We start from the raw sequence: 20,937 nt of genomic DNA, 5'->3' as shown, positions 1-20,937 counted from the left end.
CATTCCTGGGAAGGTTCACCACTGTTCCATGTTTTCGCCATTTGTGGATAATGGCTCTCACTGTGGTTCGCTGGAGTCCCAAAGCTTTAGAAATGGCTTTATAACCTTTTCCAGACTAATAGATCTCAATTACTTTCTTTCTCATTTGTTCCTGAATTTCTTTGGATCTCAACATGGTGTGCAGCTTTTGAGGATCTTTTGGTCTACTTCACTTTGTCAGGCAGGTCCTATTTAAGTGATTTCTTGATTGCAAACAGGTGTGGCAGTAATCAGGCCTGGGTGTGGCTAGAGAAACTGAACTCAGGTGTGATAAACCACAGTTATGTTTTAACAGGGGCCATGTTTCACACAATGACCATGTGGGTTTGGATTTTGTTTTCCCTTCATAAAAAAAACCCGTGATTTAAAAACTGCATGTTGTGTTTACTTGTGTTATCTTTGATTAATATTTAAATTTGTTTGATGATCTGAAACATTAAAGTGTGACAAACAATAATAATAATAAAAAAATAATAAAAATAAAAAATCAGGAAGGGGGCCAACAATTTTTCACACCACTGTATAAATGCTAATGTCATTTCAAATATCTAATGGTTTTAATGAAATTTTTTTAACCATTTTTGAAAATGGGTATAAATACCTTAAATTTTATGAAATAAAATGAAAATGTGGGAAATGAGCATTGGCTGTGCCTTTGTCTATGACCACACACAAAGCCTCAACCTCTTTGGATCGAGGTAATTCCTTAAGGAGACACATTCGAGTTCTGGGATGCACTATTACCCTTACTTTTTGTAAACGCAGCTAATCAGTGGTAGATCCAGATCCCTTTCAGTAGTTATGAGTGTTACTGGAGGATGTGTGATCAGAGAAGAGCTCATCATGCTTCAGATTCAGGAAAGGTGAGAATTCCTCATGAACTTCCACACACTAGCTACGTTTGCATGCAAATAATCTGTTTGCAATTGGATTGATTGCTCAATCGAACGGAAAAGCTGAATTCATTACCTCAATCAATCCAGCTGAGCTCAATCCCAAATAAAATTACTATTTGATTAAAGTATATCCTTAATAATCATGATCAGATTAACCATGCAAACTGTTGAATCTGACTACTTTCTTAAACGGATTCGAATATACCTTGCACTCATGCGTGCCTTGCCGTGTTTACATATGTCTTTTGAATGCGTGAGTATAAATGTATACTGTAAACACAAACAAACGTGGTTACAATATTGCAAAAATTAATCTGGTTCTAAATATATACCACTTCTCAATTCCCAAACAAATAAATGAGTTCTTCCCCTTGCTGCACAGTGCAATTACATTCAGAGCACCAGTTTGCATTTAAAAGTAAATAAATAAATGAAATACATAAATAATCCTGAATGCATAGTGCAACTGCGAGCTTTGCTTTCATCAGCACCGGCCACATCTGCACAGGGCGACATGCTTGCACACAAATACACATTTATCAGCCCTTTTCTTTGTGTGTGCTTCTTTTTCTTGGTGGTTCAATGAGCAACTTCCTCCCAAAGGACGGCATTCGAGGGCCAAGTCCACCTGGCTGCTTCGCCTGCACAGACGGCTCTTTATGTGCAGTGCAGATGCAGTGTGCTCGCTGCTACTGACGTCACCTGGTGTTGGGCAGCAGATGGAGCATCTGGAGAGACAGTTGACGTATGGCACAAAGTCTCTTTCAAGTTGGAGTGAGCGAGAAGAGTCTCCAAAGAAAATCCTCGCTCCACTTTCAGGAAGAGGGAGGGATCAATCCAGACCGGGAGAGATAAAATAGCTTTAATTGGACCTGCCAGAGGAAAGTGAGATATTTATGATTTTAATATGAATCTTTAACAACAGAGTAATGGGAATACAGAAAAACAAAGCCCACATCCCAGTTTCCCCATCTATGCAGTGTGTTTCTCTGCAGTGTTTGCTGTGTTTTGGCTGAACATTTGCATAGCGGTGCTCTCGCGCCCTGATTCCACCGCTAGCGCTCCCCCTCCCTCTCTTTTCTTCTCTTCCTCCCCTTTTTTTTCTCTCCAACCGCTTACTCTCTCTCGCACAGCCTCCGGAGCTGCTCAGTGGATGTTTTGTGGCTGGAAACGCAGCTTGCGCAGGTGTGTGGGGAGATCTCTCTCTCCATGGAGAGCAAGAAACGTTGTCCTCGGGAAAGAGTGTAAATGAAGCTCTCACCATCTGTTGGAGGCTCTCAGCCAGCTGTGGATGGATTTCTTAGGATCTCTCCTCCTAAAAGAAAGACTGAAGACAATATTCGGCCGAAAAACAGCAGAAATTCTGATTTCAGAGAACGCCTTCGAATTCAGAAAACACCCAATTTCTTTTACGTGCTGATACCTCAGGAGATATCTGCCAGTGTTTTTGCGGGATGTTTCAGTCATAGTCATGATTTCGGGCTGCTGGGAGTGATGGTGAAGTAACTGGGTTTGGGAATTGGCTTATTCTGATTTTACGGTCCATAAATGAAAATACTCTTTCCTGCTTTATCGAACATTGGATTTGATCATAAACTGCTTGGATTTAAGATTAAACCGCTGAGGACAAACAGACAAGAATTGGGTGTACTTTCTCCTGCCTTGTTGATTTCTTCATCTGTAAGAAGGTGTGTGTAAGTGAGCGGTATGGGCAGGCAGGTGTGCTGAAGCGTCCGTGTGTCTTGGCATTCTCTCGCTCTGGGAAGATGTTGGGTGGCTGGAGGCTGGCGGACTGGCAGTCCTGCTCTGAGACCCTTATCCGGGGTCTGGCCTCAGCTGCCTGCCTCGCCCTGTACCTCACAGCTCTCTCACTGGGAATGGCAGCCGGATCGGAGACCCCCATGAGGACACGTCAGACACACATCACCCATGGAGGCAAGAACCACCACACCGTGCCTGTCACTATTAATAAATTACCTGGGGCTCTGCGAGCAGGACATGGTGGGTAGCAGAATAACATTACGGAGCACAAACACATCCATAGTAAACAATGAAACTCATATTCATAGAGGGGCTTTTGCGATGCTGTATTTGTTTCTCATTCAGCATCTCACAGATCTTACTAAGATTAGTCTCATCTCTCAGTGTCTGAATCAGCGCATTTCTCGGTGGATTAGATTAGGACACATCCATAGAATCACACAGTGCTTAGATTAGATGAGCATTTGAGCTGTTTTGACTTCTCATACAGTGGTACCAAAAATAATTTTGACACTTTTTTTTGTGCCATTAGATACTAAAATATCAAACGTTATGACATCTGCAAACATAATCCTAGATGCTTTAGAGCTTTGTTTGCATTTACTTATAACCAACTGGTGTCAAAGGAATTTTTGGCAGACATATGAAGTCCATTTTATACAGTTCACACAGTACAGCCTTGTAATTGTCCTTTATTACACTCTTAAAAGTAAAGGTGCTTTATGATGCCATAGAAGAACCCTTTTTTTTTTTGTCTAAATGTTCCATAAAGAACCTTTACCATCTGAAGAACCTTTCTGTTTCACAAAAGGTTCTCTGTGGTGAAATAAGGTTTTTCAGATTATCAAAAGATAAGAAAGAGATATTTCCTTAAAGAACCTTTGACTGAATGGTTCTTTGTGGAATCAAAAATGGTTCTTCTATGGCATCGCTGAACCTTTTAAGAGTGTAAATTAATTATGATACATAAAGAATGAATACAGAAACAGCGGTTCAGTGTGTGTGACATTAGTTTTGAGATGTCTGCTGGGATTATGTTTTCATGCATTATACATCTAATTTATGATATGACTGTGACTGTCAGAATAGTGCGTGTGTGTCCTAAATTTACCTGACTGATACGTGCACACATTCATTGTAAAAATACCCACGTCTCTGAGTGACACGTAGTGCTGGGGTGTCGGTTGGATTAGACATGCTGTAAGCTGATTGGACAGGAGTGCTTTTACAGTCCTGCTGAAATGGCATAACAACCAATTAGGTCACTCCACTGGAGTCTGTTTCACGTAATGATTTTTATACTGAGCTAATGATGTTTTCTTTCTGTAACCCTAAACATAACCCTCACAGAAAACCTTTTTGGGGAGGGAAAAAAGCTGATGGGTTTACAGTGACACAAAACACATACACACAGCTTCTAGTATAATCAGAATACTAACATGCCATTTGCAAACAAAATATATCAAGACGTTATATCAATGTTAAGTTGGCTTGAGAAAGCCGGGACAGAAAGTTTGAAAAGTCTGAAAGCTTTAATACGTTTAAAAAGTATAAAAGTTTGACTGTTTTCAGTCTGAAATAGTTTGAAGTTTCTCAGACTGAAAACAGTCAATCTTTTAAACTTTTTAAACTTATTAAAGCTTAACGTTGATAGACACTAGCATGTTTCTAGCTTGATTAACAAGTTACTAACACATTTCTAGCATGATTTGCAAGTTGCTAGCATGATTTGCAATGTTGCTAACATGTTTTAACATGATTAACAAATTGTTAGCATATTTTTGGCATGGTTAGCATGTTGCTAGCCGGTTTCTAACATGATTATTATATTGCTAGCATGTTTCTAGCATGATTAGCATGTTACTAGGATTTTGTGAACATGATTCTAACATGATTAGTAAGTTGCTAACATGATTCTGACATGATTAACATGCTGCTAGCATGTTTGTAGCATAATTGACAAGTTGCTAGCATGATTAGCATGCTGATATCCTGATTCTAGCATGATTAACATGTTGCTAACCTATTTCTAGCATGATTAGTAAGTTGCTAGCATGATTCTGACATGATTAACATGCTGCTAGCATGTTTCTAGCATAATTAACAAGTTGCTAGCATGATTAGCATGCTGATATCCTGATTCTAGCATGATTAGCATGTTGCTAACCTGTTTCTAGCATTATTAACATGTTGCTAGCATGTTTTTAACATGATTAACAAGTTGCAAGCATGAATAGCATGTTTCTAGCCTGTTTCTAACATAATTAGCATGTTGTTAGCATGTTTCTAGCATGATTAGCATGTTACTAGCATGTTGTTAACATAATTCTAGCAATTAGCAAGTTGCTAGCATGATTCTAACATGATTACCAAGTTGCTAGCATGCTTCTAGCATTATTAACATGTTGCTAGCATGTTTCTAGCATAATTAGCAAGTTGTTAGCATTATTAGCATGTTGCTAGCCTGTTTCTAGCATGCTTATCATGTTGCTAGCATGTTTCTAGCATGATTATCATGTTACTAGCATGTATATTTTGAACACATACACTCAGCTTCTAGTATAATCAGAATAGCACATCACAGAATGACTAAGGTAAAGTTAATAAGGTAATGAGTCCAAACACAGCTTTAAATTATGGAACACTTGAATTAACAACAAAACAACTCTCAACAGTAACAAAATATGACAACTAAATTGCTCCTTTATGGTCAGTGAAGCTGAATGCAGTGGATTTCATGCTGTGGATATAAAACAGTGTTAACACTCACAGTCCAACAGACCAGTGCTTCTCTATCCAGTGACAATCACATATCATGAGCATCTTTATAAATCGTGTTGGTTGGTTGGTTTCTTTCATTTAAGGTTCACCCAAAAATAAAAATTTAGCCCATTATTTACTTACCTTCAGGGCACCCTGTCTATGCCATTCATTTTTGGGTAAACGAACCCTTTAAGTGATCACCAAGAATTGTGTACATTCAATGCACTGAAACTATGCGTCTCTTTAGTAAGAACATACAAAGAAAAACTTAAATGCTGTAAAGCAGGTACTTTTTCTGTTGTGTTGATTTGGCTCAGCAGAGCAACACTCATTCATAAAAAAAAAATCTCATTATAGAAAACAATAACAAAAGAAATACAACGCCACTGTGCATGCCTGGTCCTGAAGCACTTCTGATTATTATATCCCAGAACTGTCAAAACAAATTGAGTAGTGCATGCTTTTTGAGTCCAACTACAAACAAGTAAGTGAACAATGAAGCATCATAACTGGATCTTTAAATAAGGCAATAACATTTCTCCAAGGACATCAAATGTTGGCCTGAAGTAATTTATCCAGATGTGTACCATTATCTTGTTGACACTGAGCTGCTCATTTCTGCTGCTGGTCACTATTGAGCGCATCCTGCTGTTGGTTTGAATTAGCTTGACAATACAGTGGAAATGTTCCAGAAACAAAGATGCCATTTCCCAAACCAATAAATATCATTATGAGAATCTGTCTGTGCTAGGAAGTTGTGATTTATGGAAGACGTACAGTAATGTGACAGAAGCAGAATAAAATCAGTGTATGTGCTCTGGTGAGGCATGTAGGATGAGTAAGATGTTACTGATTGAGTTTCTTGAGGCGGTAGAGCTGGTTATCACTGTCAGCGATGTTCTTAGAATTCAACAGGCTGTTTTTACTGCTGTGATTTTTAAACTTCTCTGTAAAAGTCCAATGTGATCAATGGCTACTCTCTTTACCTTAAAAACGAGTAGTAGTGCTTCGCTGCACATTTTAGTGTTTTTGAAACTATTCATACCCAAGGCAGATTCTGACTTAAAATTACTTTTATTCAACCTGCAAGGTTTTTTTTTTTTTTTGACCGGAAATGACACAGGCTTCTCCCAAAAGATAATAAGACGGTGTACAAGAGGCATCATTGTGGAGAAAAATATTTCTCAGCTTTTATTTACATTTGAACAAAAAGTGGCATGTCCAAAATTATTCATACCCTTTGCAAACTGTCACAGTCTATGGGAAAATCCAAAGTTGTATACCATTCCAAATAGTTCAAGCTGTTCTAAAGCATCGTAATTACACAGATTCATTGGGAACAGCTGTTTTAATCAACTAACAGGTGAAAAACAGAAGCTCTCTGCTGTTGGTTTGTGGACAGTCATGGCTAAGACAAAGGAGCTCACTGAGGACCTGCGGCTGCGCATTGTGGCTGCTCACAAGTCAGGAAAGAGCTATAAGACCATATCTAAATGTTTTGAAGTTCCAGTGGCTACAGTGTAAAGTATTATTAAAAAATTCAAGACGTTCCGCACTGTGAAAAATCTCAGAGGACGTGGTTGGAAGCCAAAAGTGACACCTGTGCTGGCCAGGAGGATAGCGAGAGAGGTAAAAAAGAATCCAAGGATCACCACCAAGGCCATCCTGATGAATCTGGGCTCTGCTGGTGGCAACATCTCAAGGCAGACAGTCCAACGGACACTGCACACCGCTGGGTTCCATGGACACGGACCAAGGAGGACACCACCTTGGCCTTTGCAAATGCTCATCTGGACAAAGAAGAAGACTTCTGGTCTTCTGTTTTATAGTCAGATGAAACAAAAATTGAATTGTTTGGCCACAGTGATGTAGCCTTCATTTGGTGTAAAAAAGGAGAAGCCTTCAACCCTAAGAACACCATCCCCACTGTCAAACATGGTGGTGGGAACCTAATGTTTTGGGGGTGTTTTTCAGCCGGTGGACCAGGGAACCTGATCACAGTAAACGGCACCATGAAAAAGGAGCAATACATCAAAATTCTCAACAACAACATCAGGCAGTCTGCAGAGAAACTTGGACTTGGGCTCCAGTGGACATTTCAGCTCGACAACGACCCAAAACACACAGCAAAAGTGGTGAAGAAATGGTTAGCAGACAAAACGTTTTGCAGTGGCCCAGCCAGAGTCCTGACTTAAATCCAGTTGAGAATCTGTGGAGGGAGCTAAAGATCAGGGTGATGGCAAGGAGACCCTCCAACCTGAAAGAGTTGGAGCTTATCGCTAAAGATGAATGGGCAAAAATACCAGTGGAGACATGCAAAATGCTGGTCAGCAATTATAGGAAGTTTTTGATTGCTGTAATAGCCAATAAAGACTTTTCTATTGATTACTGAGATGATATTATGAATAATTTTGGACTTTTTGTTCAAATGTAAATAAAAGATGAGTAATATTTTTTTCCACAATGATGCCTCTTGTACATTGTCTTATCTTCTGGGAGACGTCTGTGTCATTTCTAATCAAAAAAAAAAAAAAAAAAAAAAACCTGCTGGTTGAATAAAAGTAACTTTAAGTCAGAATTTGCCAGGGGTATGAATAATTTCGGGCTTGACTGTAAGTATATTTGCTGATGCGTCTTCCTTAAATGACAGACCTTCTGCATTAAATCGTGACATGCATAAAAAAATTTGAGTTGAAATGTGCCACTTGAACTGTTAGGGTCAGATTGAAATAAATTGTTAAAAAAACAGTCTATCACTTGTTTCTAATGTTTGAATTGTGCTTGTTCTAATAGCAGGTGCTAAAACACAGCTAGGAACAGTACAAGGTCTGCAAACTAATAAATAAGCTAATAGATCCTCAGAGAGACAGCCTTATCCATTGGCAAAAAAGGGGGGGGGGGGGACCTGTAAGAAGTAGTCAGCAGTGTCACTGCTCTTTTTTTTTTCTTTTTTTCTGCTGATGCACAATCCGGCACCTTGCAGCGGTGTAGCGGTGCATGAGGGAGCTGCGCTCTAATCCACACTAATAGGATTGTGGGGGATTCACCCCACCTCCCGTCTCCTCAACACATGTCTGCAAGCTTTCACCACTGCTGGCGAACACTGATAAAATATACAAATGTCAAAAACACCCCCAAAACTGACTCATATTTATGACTTTAGTAGCATAAACGTCAACTACATCTCTTCTAATTCTACGTATTGCATCCAATGTGCGTTATTTATTTTTTTTATTGAGAAGGTTAGGTATCATTTAGTTTTGTGTTCCACTGTGTTTTTGCCCCCTTCAGAATTAAACAGGTTTGTGCTGTATCTTTAAGACAACTATATGTAAATGGACTTTGTTATGATTGGCTAAGCTCCATTTACCAATGCACAAATAAAAAAAAAAAAAACAACAACTTGTGAACCCTATTTAAATTTCTGCATCAGTTACTCATAAAATGTAATTTAATCTAATCTAGCCTAATTTTTCAATTGCTATGCTCTCTACAGTCCTCATAAATTACATATGTACTGTATGACCATTCTCTATAAATCCCACGTTCTCACATGCCTGCACACTATTGGTCAAACTACTTTGCAGTCATTACTTTCAGCAACTATGAAACCAATACAAAGGTGAAGCCAAAAACATTTCAGGCAATTTAGAAATCCTGACCAGGACATGTCTGGGAAAAAGGGGCAGACTGGTTCATCTTCAACTTTGTAAAGTCTTTGTAAAGCAGCTAAATGAAACATTTGGCATCAGTTGTTGCTGCTAAAGTAGGAACTACAAGTTACGTGGCAGGGGGCACAGATATAGGCTCTTAATCAGCTCCCTGGGCCATGAATCAGTATGCTGTGTATATAACAACGACTCTGATTCACTACACTTCGGGACACTGATGACTCAGTTTCCGCCAACATAAGCACAGTTGCGTAGGCTACATCTACGCTAATCCAGATATATTTGAAAACACATCTTTTTCTCAGAGTTTTGGCCTTCTGTCCAGACCGAGACAGCAGTTTTGTCCTGTGAAAGCGGAACTGTTTGAAGATGCTTTCCCAAGTGGATAAATTTAAAAATGCCATTTTTTTTTTACATTGTAGTGTTGACTATGAAATTGAGGTATTTGAAAATTATGACACATGCTTAGTCATATACCGATATCTATGTTTATACCGGTATTGTGCTATTCACTGTCACACTGTTGCTGAAGATACAGTGCATCCGGAAAGTATTCACAGCGCTTCACTTTTCCACATTTTGTTATGTTACAGCCTTATTCCAAAATGGATTAAATTCATTATTTTCCTCCAAATTCTACAAACAATATCCCATAAAGACAATGTGAAAGAAGCGTGTTTGAAATCTTTGCAAATTTATTAAAAATAAAAAACTTAAAAAAAATCACATGTACTAGTGTTGGGCGATATGCTCAATTTTCATATCGTCCTATCGTCAGCCTCTGAGATCGCCGATACATGATACTATCGTGCTAATTTATTTAATAATATGTAAATGTGTCAATATGTAATAAATTCCTTATTCGTTTTGTAAGGGTAGTGCATGTGACTTGTGACACAGTTGTGCGTGTACAGAGTGCTGACGGTAGTTCTGTTCAAGTTTACTTTCGGTTTCATTCTCTGCTATCTTAACGGAGTGGTAAATGTGCGTGCCTGAATGTAAATGAATGTATCTTTCTTTACCCATCATATTGCGATAATGCTTCCGCTATATGTCTGATCTTTATCATCAGTTCATGCTGTAGTTCAGTTCATATAGAATGTGGAGAAGCGATGTGCGTGTAATTCACGTGCATATGTTTAGCGCCATTTTATCGCATCATAATTCTAGTTAACGCATACAGATGTTACTGAGGTGAATGTTTATGTTTACTATATACAGACGGATTCTGATATCGTATTTATTTCAGCCTAAACCACATTTTACTACCTCTGTTATCCTAATGACTGTCTACACTTAAGTCTACACTTAATCTATGTACACTGTATGATGAATAAATCTCTTACCCATTTTCGCTGTACACATCTGCGGCGCTATCTACTCTATGCTTGTGTTTATACCGCGGCAAGTTTCTGAGGCATCCTAGAACCGACTCTCTGCGCTGCATCGCTAAAGTTAGGTGCCTTTTTGACGGATAATGATAATAATCGTCTTACTATCGTCAAAGGCATCAGCAACAGGCGATATCTCTGACTATCGTCGATACACGATACTATCGTCTATCGGCACAACCCTAACATGTACATAAGTATTGCCATGAGACTCAAAATTAAGCCCAGGTGCATCCTGTTTCCACTAATCAGTCAACTTGATTGGAGTCCACTTGTGGTAAATTCAGTTGATTGGACATGATTTGGAAAGGCACACCAAACCAAGCCATGAAGTCCAAGGAATTGTCTGTAGATCTCAAAGACAGGATTGTATCGAGGCACAGATCTGGGGAAGGGTACAGAAAAATTTCTGCAGCATTGAAGGTCAGAGTAAGCACCCAGCCAAACTGAGCAATCGGGGGAGAAGGTTGAGGGACGAGGGAAAGATGAATGCAGTGGTGTACAGAGATATCCTTGATGACCTGCTCCAGAGCGCTTTGGACCTCAGACTGGGGCAACGGTTCATTTTTCAAGCACACAGCCAAGATAACAAAGGAGTGGCTACAGGACAACTCTGTAAATGTCCTTGAGTGGCCCAGCCAGAGCCCAGACTTGAACCTGATTGAACATCTCTGGAGAAATCTGAAAATGGCTGTGCACCGATGCTCCCCATCCAGCCTGATGGAGGTTGAGATCTACTGCAAAGACGACTGGAAGAAACGACCCAAAAATAGGTGTGCCAAGCTTGTAACATCAAACTCAAGAAGACTTAATTGTAATTGGTGCCCAAGGTGCTTCAACAAAGTTTTAAGCAAAGGCTGTGAATACTTATGTACATTTTTATTTTATTTTATTTTTTAATAAATTTGCAAAGATTTCAAACAAACTTCCTTCACATTGTCATTATGGGGTATTGTTTGTAGAATTTTGATGAAAATAATGAATTGAATTTATTTTGAAATAAGACTAACATAAAATGGGGAAAAAGTAAAGCGCTGTGAATGCTTTCAGGGTGCACTGTATGTAAGAATCTTTGTACACTCTTCATATTACAATTCTGCAAAGATGACTTGTGTACAAGATGTGCTTAAAAGTGTTGTCTTGTGGTAAATCATGAGCCCAGTGGTGTTGTAGACTAAACATATAATGGTGACCTGGACACATCAGTGTATAGTCAGATATTTTGCTAAATAAAATTATCCTGAGAACCTTGAGAACTTTATGTCTATTCCATCTGTATCATCTCTGTGAGCTTTTATGAGGTTTTACGCATGCACAGGTGAATTTAGCATTAGGTGAGAATCATTTAGAAAAATATACAAAATGATAGTGTAATTGTTGTTTGATTTCCGCGGAAAGAACTGTATGATCTGCTTTCTGCATATCTAATGTTACAAATTATTATGTCTGTGACATAATGTCTTTTGGATAAGCAGTCTAAAAGCATTTTTGTGTAAGATCTTTCAGAGCGGAGCATGTTCGTAGCGTCTCTGAGTCTGTTTCTGCCTCTAGCTGTGTGTTTTACTGATTCCACTCCCACTCACTTTCCATTTTAACATTTTTTTTTAATTTCCTGAAACCATGTGGATAATTAAATATCATGCTTACAAGTGCAGTGCATGCTGTGAGACTCCTGTGGATCGATTAAAAAGCAGCCTGAGAGAGAGAGACCGCCATCCAATCCCACACATGTAAATTTGATCACTTACACTAATTAAATCATGTGAAAACTGCAATAAAAGAGATTGAGCAGTGATTTACGCACATTTCTTCTCACGTTTGAGTCTTGACTGAGAGATTTATGAAAATATCCCTCAGCTGGGCTGATAAAAATATCTGAATTGAGTTGTCTGTGGACTGGCCATGCTTTTAGTGTCTTTCTCTGCCTAATGCTTACTACAATAGACAAGCGGTTTGAAAAATAGGTTGATGGATTTATGGCTTTGTCTGAGATTACTGCACAATCTTATGTTCACTGGAATGAGCTGATAATGAAAACCATGATTAAATGTGTACGTATAGTGAGAGATTAGTAAGAGAACACAGTTGCCCAGAATGCAGAAAGCACAAAAGAAAAATCAAAAAAGCAGATTTTTGGGGAAAAAAAAGAGTCTTCTTTACAGTCTTCTTTTAACCTTTCCTTGATGACAATCACCTGCGCTCACTGTGCCAAACCTGTGATAACAGCAGACCTTTACATCTCTGTCAACACACTTTGGTCATTTATCAGCACTTCTGTGAGCTTGTAGATTCCACATGGCCTTTTTAGTAAGTGAGGTTTATAACAAAAAAATATTTTACTTTTAACCCCACAAAGGTATATCAAAACATAGGAACACATTTGTTATCTTTTGATTTATAATGCACAAAAGAACATTACGCTGTTGCCTTCCATAAATAACAGGCCCAAAATCCAATCCTGGGTTACCACTCATTTTAGCACACGCAACTAACATGAAAACCGTGGTTGGAAGCATACACTTGTAAATCTTACACACTTCACTTTTTGTTGTTGTTGTTATATAAGAATACATTTTACCATTTTTAAAGAGTACACATTTTTATGGCAGACAATTTACTTACCCCCTTGTCATCCAAGATATTCACGTCTTTCTTTCTTTAGTCATAAAGAAATTATGTTTTGGTTTTTTTTGAGGAAAAAAAATGAGAAATGTTCTCTATATACTGGACCTCAAGGGTTCCTGCAAGTTTGAACTTCCAAAATACAGTTTAAAGCGGTCATCGGATGCCTTTTTGACATGATTCTTTGGGGTCTTAATGAGAGTTCTATAACATACTTTGATTAAAATTTCTCAATGGTAGTGTAAAAAAACACTCTTTTTACCTTGTCAAAATCAGCCCTTTTTAGAGCGAACTATTCTGTTGCATGTTCCTTTAAATGCTAATGAGCTCTGCTCGCCCCGCCCTCTCTGCCATGGGATGATGAGCCGTAATGTTTATTTTACCCGGATTTAGCCGCGTTTAGCTGTGTTTATTCTTGCACAGGGAGTAAGTAAAAGTGTAAGAATAATAAATAAATAAACAAACACAAACCATCATGCCTTTTTTATATTTTATAAGGGTTGGGCAACAATATATATAAACATGTAAAAGTTTTGCCTCTGATGACCCCTTTAAATGCAGAGGTTAATGTCTTTAAAAAATTACAATTTATATACTTTTTAACCTCAAACACTCGTCCGAATTTTTCGACCAAATTTTTCACACATTAAAAAATAAATAGGACCTTACATTATGTCAATCACGTTTGCACATTTGATCTGAAATTTTCGTCCGTCATAAAAAATGTGTATCGGGTTTGATTTTTTGCAAGCATTTTGAGAGGTGTTTTGACAGTTCAGAGCCACCGCCAAAATCCAGAATTGCATCTAACAAGTTCATCTACTTTGTCTCGCAGCACAAAGCACTGTAAAGATCCATGTACACTGAGTTCACAGAAAATAGTAGTCTTCTTTATAATATGTGGCTATGACACTAGCAAAGCACCAAAGTTTACTGACATCCTGAGGTAAACTTTAAATTACCCGGGATAATCTCTCTTTATATTATAATTGGATTATAATATGTCCTTTCTTTTTCTCTTTTTAAGAAGAGAGTGGACAACAAAATCATCCTCGCTGCTTGAAGATTCCATTTTGTATTGTTTTGCGAATTTTTCCGCAATGGATGACGAATGAAAAAGCATCGTATTCAGTGTGCAAGGTTTCCGTGCATGACAAATTTTTAGGAAAACAAATAAAAAAAAAAAACATATATGAAAATGTCTTACTCAGTGTGCAATGAACTTAACTCTTTGTGAACTCTGTGTATTCCAGTTCAAGACAGGGTATGTCGAAAAACTCCCATCTCAGAGTAGGCATGCGCAATGCAGAGCTAGACAAAATGTGTACAAATATTTATTTATTAAAATGACAAATTGTTTTACTAGATAAGACCCTTCTTCCCAGGCTGGGATCATTTAGAGCCCTTTGAAGATGCATTGAAACTGCATTTTGGAAGTTCAGCTATAAGGAGAAAAATCATAAAGTGTTTTCTTCAAAAAAAAAAAAAAACTTTACGACTGAAGAAAGAAAGACATGAACATCTTGGATGAGGGGGTGAGTACATGATCTATAATTTTTTTGTTCTTGAATTGAACTTTTTTAAGCATCATAAATAAAAGACATACAGACCGTTAATATAAGTACTGTGAGATCAACGGGATTTCTTGTTCTCTGGTGTGCATGCTTCTTTTGCAGGATTGATAAAATCCTTACATCTCTTTTTCCACTGTTTTCTCGAAATGCTGATCGTTGCCTTCTTTTTTCCACTTGACATCCTCTGTGTGATTATTTCTTCTTCCTTTCTCTGTTCCATCTGTGGTAATTGGAACTGCTGTTGAAAAATGCAGTTGTTGACTTTGACAAAAAAAAAAAGATGAGAACATAAATGAAAGAATCCACAAGGTTTTGATATTTGCATTTACCAATGCTTATTAGCTGTAATGTAGAGTGAAAGAGTTACACATTGATGTCATTTTCAGCACTAATGATGTACGCTAATTACAGACAGCATGTTTTGACAAACAGAAAAGACACAGGAAGAAAACCCTAGAATACATAAAGAGCTGACAGGATGTGAATTTTGGATTCTTTTTTAATTAAGTCATGTTTTTCATATCTTATTCTCTTGCAGGGCCGTAGCCATCATTTCAGAAGTTAGGGGACAGAAATGTCAAATGTTATAATTGGTTTCATTGACATGTCACTTACTTTTAACAGGCAAAAAAAATCAAATGCACTGCTGGACAAATGCCAATAATTTCCTAATAGCAGTCTTATGGTTTGTTTATATAACTATACTTTTTTCTATTTTTATCACAGAATAAGGCAGAAAATATATTTATAGTTTCTATAGGCCACTGTAATAAATGCTATGCCGGTTAGCACTGCATCATTTAGATACTTACAGTATTTATTACCTGGAGATGACTTACAAAATACATTTTACACATACACATAAACCATATATTATTGCAGTGGTGCATGTTTTTTTACTTCTTCGAGTCTTTCCCCTGTATTTTATTACCATGTTCTCCTGTTCTCTCTATGTTTTCACACAAGTGCACACAAAGAAAGACATTTATGCCAGCAAAAACTTGTTGGTGCTCTCTTGCGATGTCATCATCAAAATAGTTTCGCTACTGAAAATATACCTGACGTTTTTCACCAGTGAGGTGAAAACTTTCAGCTTATAGCTTTGCTATTATTAGAGAGACGCGAGTGTCCAACACTTCTGAGATTCCGCAGTTCACACATCTCTCTTGCTCTCGCTTTCACTCTCTATAATAACTCCGTTGCAATGGCTGAATGTGTTTGCCGAGGTCACTACCATTCAAAGAGAGGTCCTAAAACATCCTCCACCTCATGACCCTAAAACACTCAATGACAGACAGCGAGAGAATATACACACACTTACAAAGTCAGGGAGTGAAAGTGCAAGAATAATAAAGAAATAAATAAACAAACCATCATGCAATTTTTATATTTTATAAGGGTTGGGCAACATCCTTTTTTACATCCTTTTTCCCCCAGATGAATTATATTTAAAGTTTAAGGAAAGTCACTGTTAAGAAAAGATTTAAAAATGCACGATGCTTCCAGAGTCAATTCATGACAATTAAGATCTCAGTATTCACCAAAATATTCATGATTATGTTTTTTTTTTCTTTTTATGCAATAATTGAGTGATTTAGGGTATGTTAAAGCACAATGCTTTTTCACATGCTCTTGTTTCACTTGAGTCAGGTGTTGAGGTAAAGTTAAAGTCGTGAAAGGTCTTTCATATGTTGTGGTCGTAAGAGGTTCTACGTCCAAATAAACTAAATCCTGGTCTAGAAAAAAAAAGAGTCAGAAACTGTTTGAAAGAGCTTCATTCTGTAGATATTGGCTGTTCATTGAACAAAGAATCAATCTCTACTTACTGCTCAGAGCAGATGCTGAGGACACAACACAATCTAACAAAGTCAAATTGTTCATAAGGTGACTAAACTCTCCTTGTTTGTACATTTGTGTCTCCTGCAGCAGGCACCACATATATATTTGGGAGAGAAGGTGGTCTGATCACATACACATGGCCACCAAACGACCGGCCGAGCACACGGGCGGATCGACTTGCGATGGGATTCAGTACACATCTGAAAGAAGCTCTGCTGGTGCGAGTGAACAGCTCCTCTGGGTTAGGTGACTATCTCAAACTACACATTGTAAGTGGACAATTTCTCTATTTTACATAGTATTTGATGGAAAATACAAAAGGTGTATTGTATTATTACGCTAAAAATAATTTAAACTACTGTTCTGCCTTCTACTGATCTAAACAAAAGTTTTAAAACAAGTGAGGCTGGAGTTTTTACACTTTCATGCTTATATTGTCTAAAACCACTCAATTGTTAACCTATTCAGTATTTACTAAGTAGTGAATGCCACATGATGGTGTAAATGTGAGATTTTCAGACTAAACCGTAGATAGTACTGTGCTTGTTACAGTAGGAAAAACTATTGATACACACACAGACTTGCATGGGCACATGTGAAAGTGTCATTGGTCTTTAGTGCTGCAGTAATATTCTGTGTCAGGTCACCTCACTAAACATAAACAAGCAGAAGATCTGAACAGATGCATGCATGATTTATTAGCAACATTGCTGCTGCTTACCACATTTACATTTCACATTTGTTTATTCATTTATTTGAATGCTTTTATTCAAAGCGACTTACAATGTGGAATGCAACAAAAGAGGCACCTTAAGGAGGCAAAATCACTACAAAGATCTAACAATATAATCTTTGTAGTGCATATTTTCTCTTCGTGGGGCGCAAGGACTGACGCTGGGAAACGCTGGTCTAGAACAGTGGTTCCCAACCACGTTACTGGAAGCCCCCAAACACTGCATGTTTTCCATGTCTCCTTAATCAAACACACCTGATTCAGATCATCGGCTCATTAGTTGAGACTCCAAGACCTGAAATGGGTGTGTCAGATAAAAGAGAGATGCAAACTGTGCAGCGTTGGGGAGCCTCCAGGAACGTGGTTGGTAACCACTGGTCTAGAATATTACAGGTTAGAAAAGAGAGGGCTGTTCTTTAATTCATCTCACAGAAGAGATGAGATTTCAGCTGTTTCTTGAATTTTGTCAGGGATTCATCTGTCCAGCTAGGAGGATATCTGACCAACAAGGAACAGTGAATGAGTAGTAAATTATTCTGAAAAGTGATTTTATTCTGCTCTGTGATTGCACCGCGAGGCACTCTTCACTCACTAACTGCAGGCTTCTTGAGGGAATGTAGAAAAGTAAAGCTGTGTGTCATCAGCATAGCAATGGTAGGAGAAACCATGTGTCTGTATAAAACAATTTGGTGTATATAGAGAAGAGAAGGGGTCCTAGAATTGATCCCTGAGGAACCCCTTTGACCAGTTGATATGCTTTGAATACTTTCCTAGGCAACCTTGAAAGACCTGTCTGCCCTGCAGAGTTTAGCTCAAAATACAAAAAGTGTATTCTATTATTACGCTAAAAATAATTTAAACTACTGTACTAATTCCCTATAAAAACCAAGGCACATACAAACACTGCCTTCTACAGATCTAAACAAAAGTTTAAAACAAGTGAGGCATTTACACTTTCATGCTTATCCTGTCTGAATCCACTCATTTGTTAACTTACTCAGTATTTACTAAGTAGTGAATGCCACATGATGGTGTAAATGTGAGATTTTCAGACTCAACCGTAGATAGTACTGTGCTTGTTACAGTAGGAAAAACTATTGATACACACACAGACTTGCATGGGCACATGTGCAAGTGTCATTGGTCTTTAGTGCTGCAGTAATATTCTGTGTCAGGTCACCTCACTAAACACAAACAAGCAGAAGATCTGAACAGATGCATGCATGATTTATACAAAACAGAACCAAAAGAAGCAACATTCCTGCTGCTTACAATTTTTACATTTTACATTTGTTTATTCATTTATTTGAATGCTTTTATTCAAAGCGACTTACAATGTGGAATGCAACAAAAGAGGCACCTTAAAGAGGCAAAAGCACTACAAATATCTAACAATATAAAGAGTTTCAAACAACATTGTCTAGAACAGTGGTTCCCAACCACGTTTCTGGAAGCCCCCAAACACTGCATGTTTTCCATGTCTCCTTAATCAAACACACCTGATTCAGATCATCGGCTCATTAGTTGAGACTCCAAGACCTGAAATGGGTGTGTCAGATAAAAGAGAGATGCAAAATGTGCAGCGTTGGGGGGCCTCCAGGAACGTAGTTGGGATCCACTCATCTAGAATATTACAGGTTAGAAAAGAGAGGGCTGTTCTTTTTCTCATCTCACAGAAGTAATGAGTTTTCAGCTGTTTCTTGAATATTGGTAGGGATTCATCTGTCCAGCTAGGAAGATTATCTCACCAGCAAGGAAGAGTGAATGAGTAGTGAATTATTCTGAGAAGTGATTTTATTCTGCTCTGTGATTGCACCGCGAGGCACTCCTCACTCACTAACTGCAGACTTCTTGACAGAATGCAGACTCATAAGAGAGAGAGAGAGTGAAAGCATCAAGCATCAGTGTCTTGAACTTGAAGCAACTTGTAACTGGTGAACAGTATAGATAAAGAGGTGTGATGTAGGCTTTCTTGTGCTGCTGCTATCCTTATAATTTGTGGAGGTTTGATTGCACATGACGGAATTTCTGCTAGAAGAGCATTGCAGTAGTCCAGCCTAGAAACTACAATGACAGCATGCTCAGTTAAGAAGGGCTTGATCTTACTAATGTTATGCAGTGCAAACCTCCATGTCCATGTTGTCTTTGAAGCTTAGATGGTAATTTGTATTTCTGTCTGATCTGCTTAGAACTATTGTAGGTGATCTTAGCTGGATGGTGAAATTGCAATGTACTGTTGAAATAGCTGTGAAGATGAAAGCTCTGTCTTTGCTAGATTGAGTTGTAGGTGATGTTCTTTCATTCATGCTGAGATGTCCGCCAGGCAGTCTGAGATCCATGCAGATACTGTTAGATCGTCTGATTGAAGTGAAAAGTAAAGCTGTGTGTCATTAGCATAGCAATTGTAGGAGAAACCATGTTTGTGTATAAAGGATCCCAGCAATGTAGTGTATATAGAGAAGAGAAGGGGTCCTAGAATTGATCCCTGAGGAACCCCTGTGACCAGTTGATGTGCTTTGGATACCTCCCTAGGCAACCTGGCCGCCCTGCAGAGTTTAGCTCAAACCCTGATCAAACTCACCTACCTGTGGTTTTCTAATGATCCTGAAGACCTTGATGGGCATTGGCTCTTTAGGACAAGATTTGAGGAGCCATGGTGTAGGTTTTTTTAAGCAGTGTGCTTGAATGTGGTGGTAGGAGTGTAGGAGAAATGGCTTATAAAGTAAGGGGATGGGGTCTAGAGGACAGAGGATGGTAATGAGGGGAGAAATTTTGATATTTCTGCCTGTGAAGGGGGAAGAAAGAGAAAGGATTTTTTTTTTTTATTTTTTTTTTTTGCTGTGAATGTGAGTTCCTACGGAGCCCCTTACGTCACCTGTAGAAGAAAAATAATTAATCCGTGGGGACGGTTTTGCAATTCGTTCCCTCAGTTTATAAACCGTTCTCACGAATTCTTAAACTGTTCCCTCAGTTTAACAATTCGTGCCCACGGATTAACAAACCGTGCCCACGAATTTCCAATCCGTGCGCTCAGATTTTGTAAACCGTACCCTCGGATTTTGAATCCGTACCCACAAATTCATAATCCGTGCGCACGCTTTCTCAATCCGTTCCCACAGTTTGTAAACTGCTCTCACGGATTTGTGATTATGATAAGCTTTTCACCCAGAGTTAGATACATGCTGCACTATTAATGTTATTATTAAATAAGGCCTATTATTACATTGCATTTAGTTTGAGAGCAAAGGAATGGCAATAACCTGTACATTATTTGTTTTGTATTGCTTTTTACCTTCTCTCCAAAACTCGTTTTTTTTTTTTTTTTAATTCAGGTAATTTTATATTTTGAAAAATATTATATAAAACAAAGCCGTTTAAACAGCACTCTTCACTTATTATTTTATTTTGGTAGTGGTACCATGACCGCACTTACAAAACAGGCTTCTTTTTATCGTTTATTTTACATTAATAACCAATAGGTTAAAACACATGATGTTTTGGCAGCTAATCTATTGGTGATTAATATAAAATAAAGCTAAAAACTCTGTTTTGTCAGTTGCATAGTCTCATATAGCCTACTGAGAAATAAAGTTTAATAAATGCAAAACAATGCATCCAGCATATAAACAGGTGTCCTGGTTGAATTTG

At 38.1% G+C, this 20,937-nt stretch overlaps 1 protein-coding gene across 5 annotated transcripts in view; it reads left to right on the top strand.

Annotated features, from left to right (window-relative positions):
• nrxn1b (neurexin 1b) overlaps nucleotides 1-20,937 on the top strand; it is a 179,372-nt gene that overhangs the window by 105,640 nt on the left and 52,795 nt on the right. For 4 of the 5 annotated variants that reach the window (XM_073834315.1, XM_073834314.1, XM_073834313.1 and 1 more), the window contains exon 15: nucleotides 16,644-16,825. In XM_073834315.1, the coding sequence (XP_073690416.1) occupies nucleotides 16,644-16,825 (182 nt within the window). Of the gene's footprint in view, nucleotides 1-2,078; nucleotides 2,937-16,643; nucleotides 16,826-20,937 lie in introns of those variants that run through there. The other variant, XM_073834316.1, reaches the window with a different exon arrangement.

The sequence above is a fragment of the Garra rufa genome, chromosome 2 (genome assembly GCF_049309525.1).
Source record: "Garra rufa chromosome 2, GarRuf1.0, whole genome shotgun sequence".
Lineage (NCBI taxonomy): Eukaryota > Metazoa > Chordata > Actinopteri > Cypriniformes > Cyprinidae > Garra > Garra rufa.
This window is presented reverse-complemented; position numbering and strand designations above follow the sequence as displayed.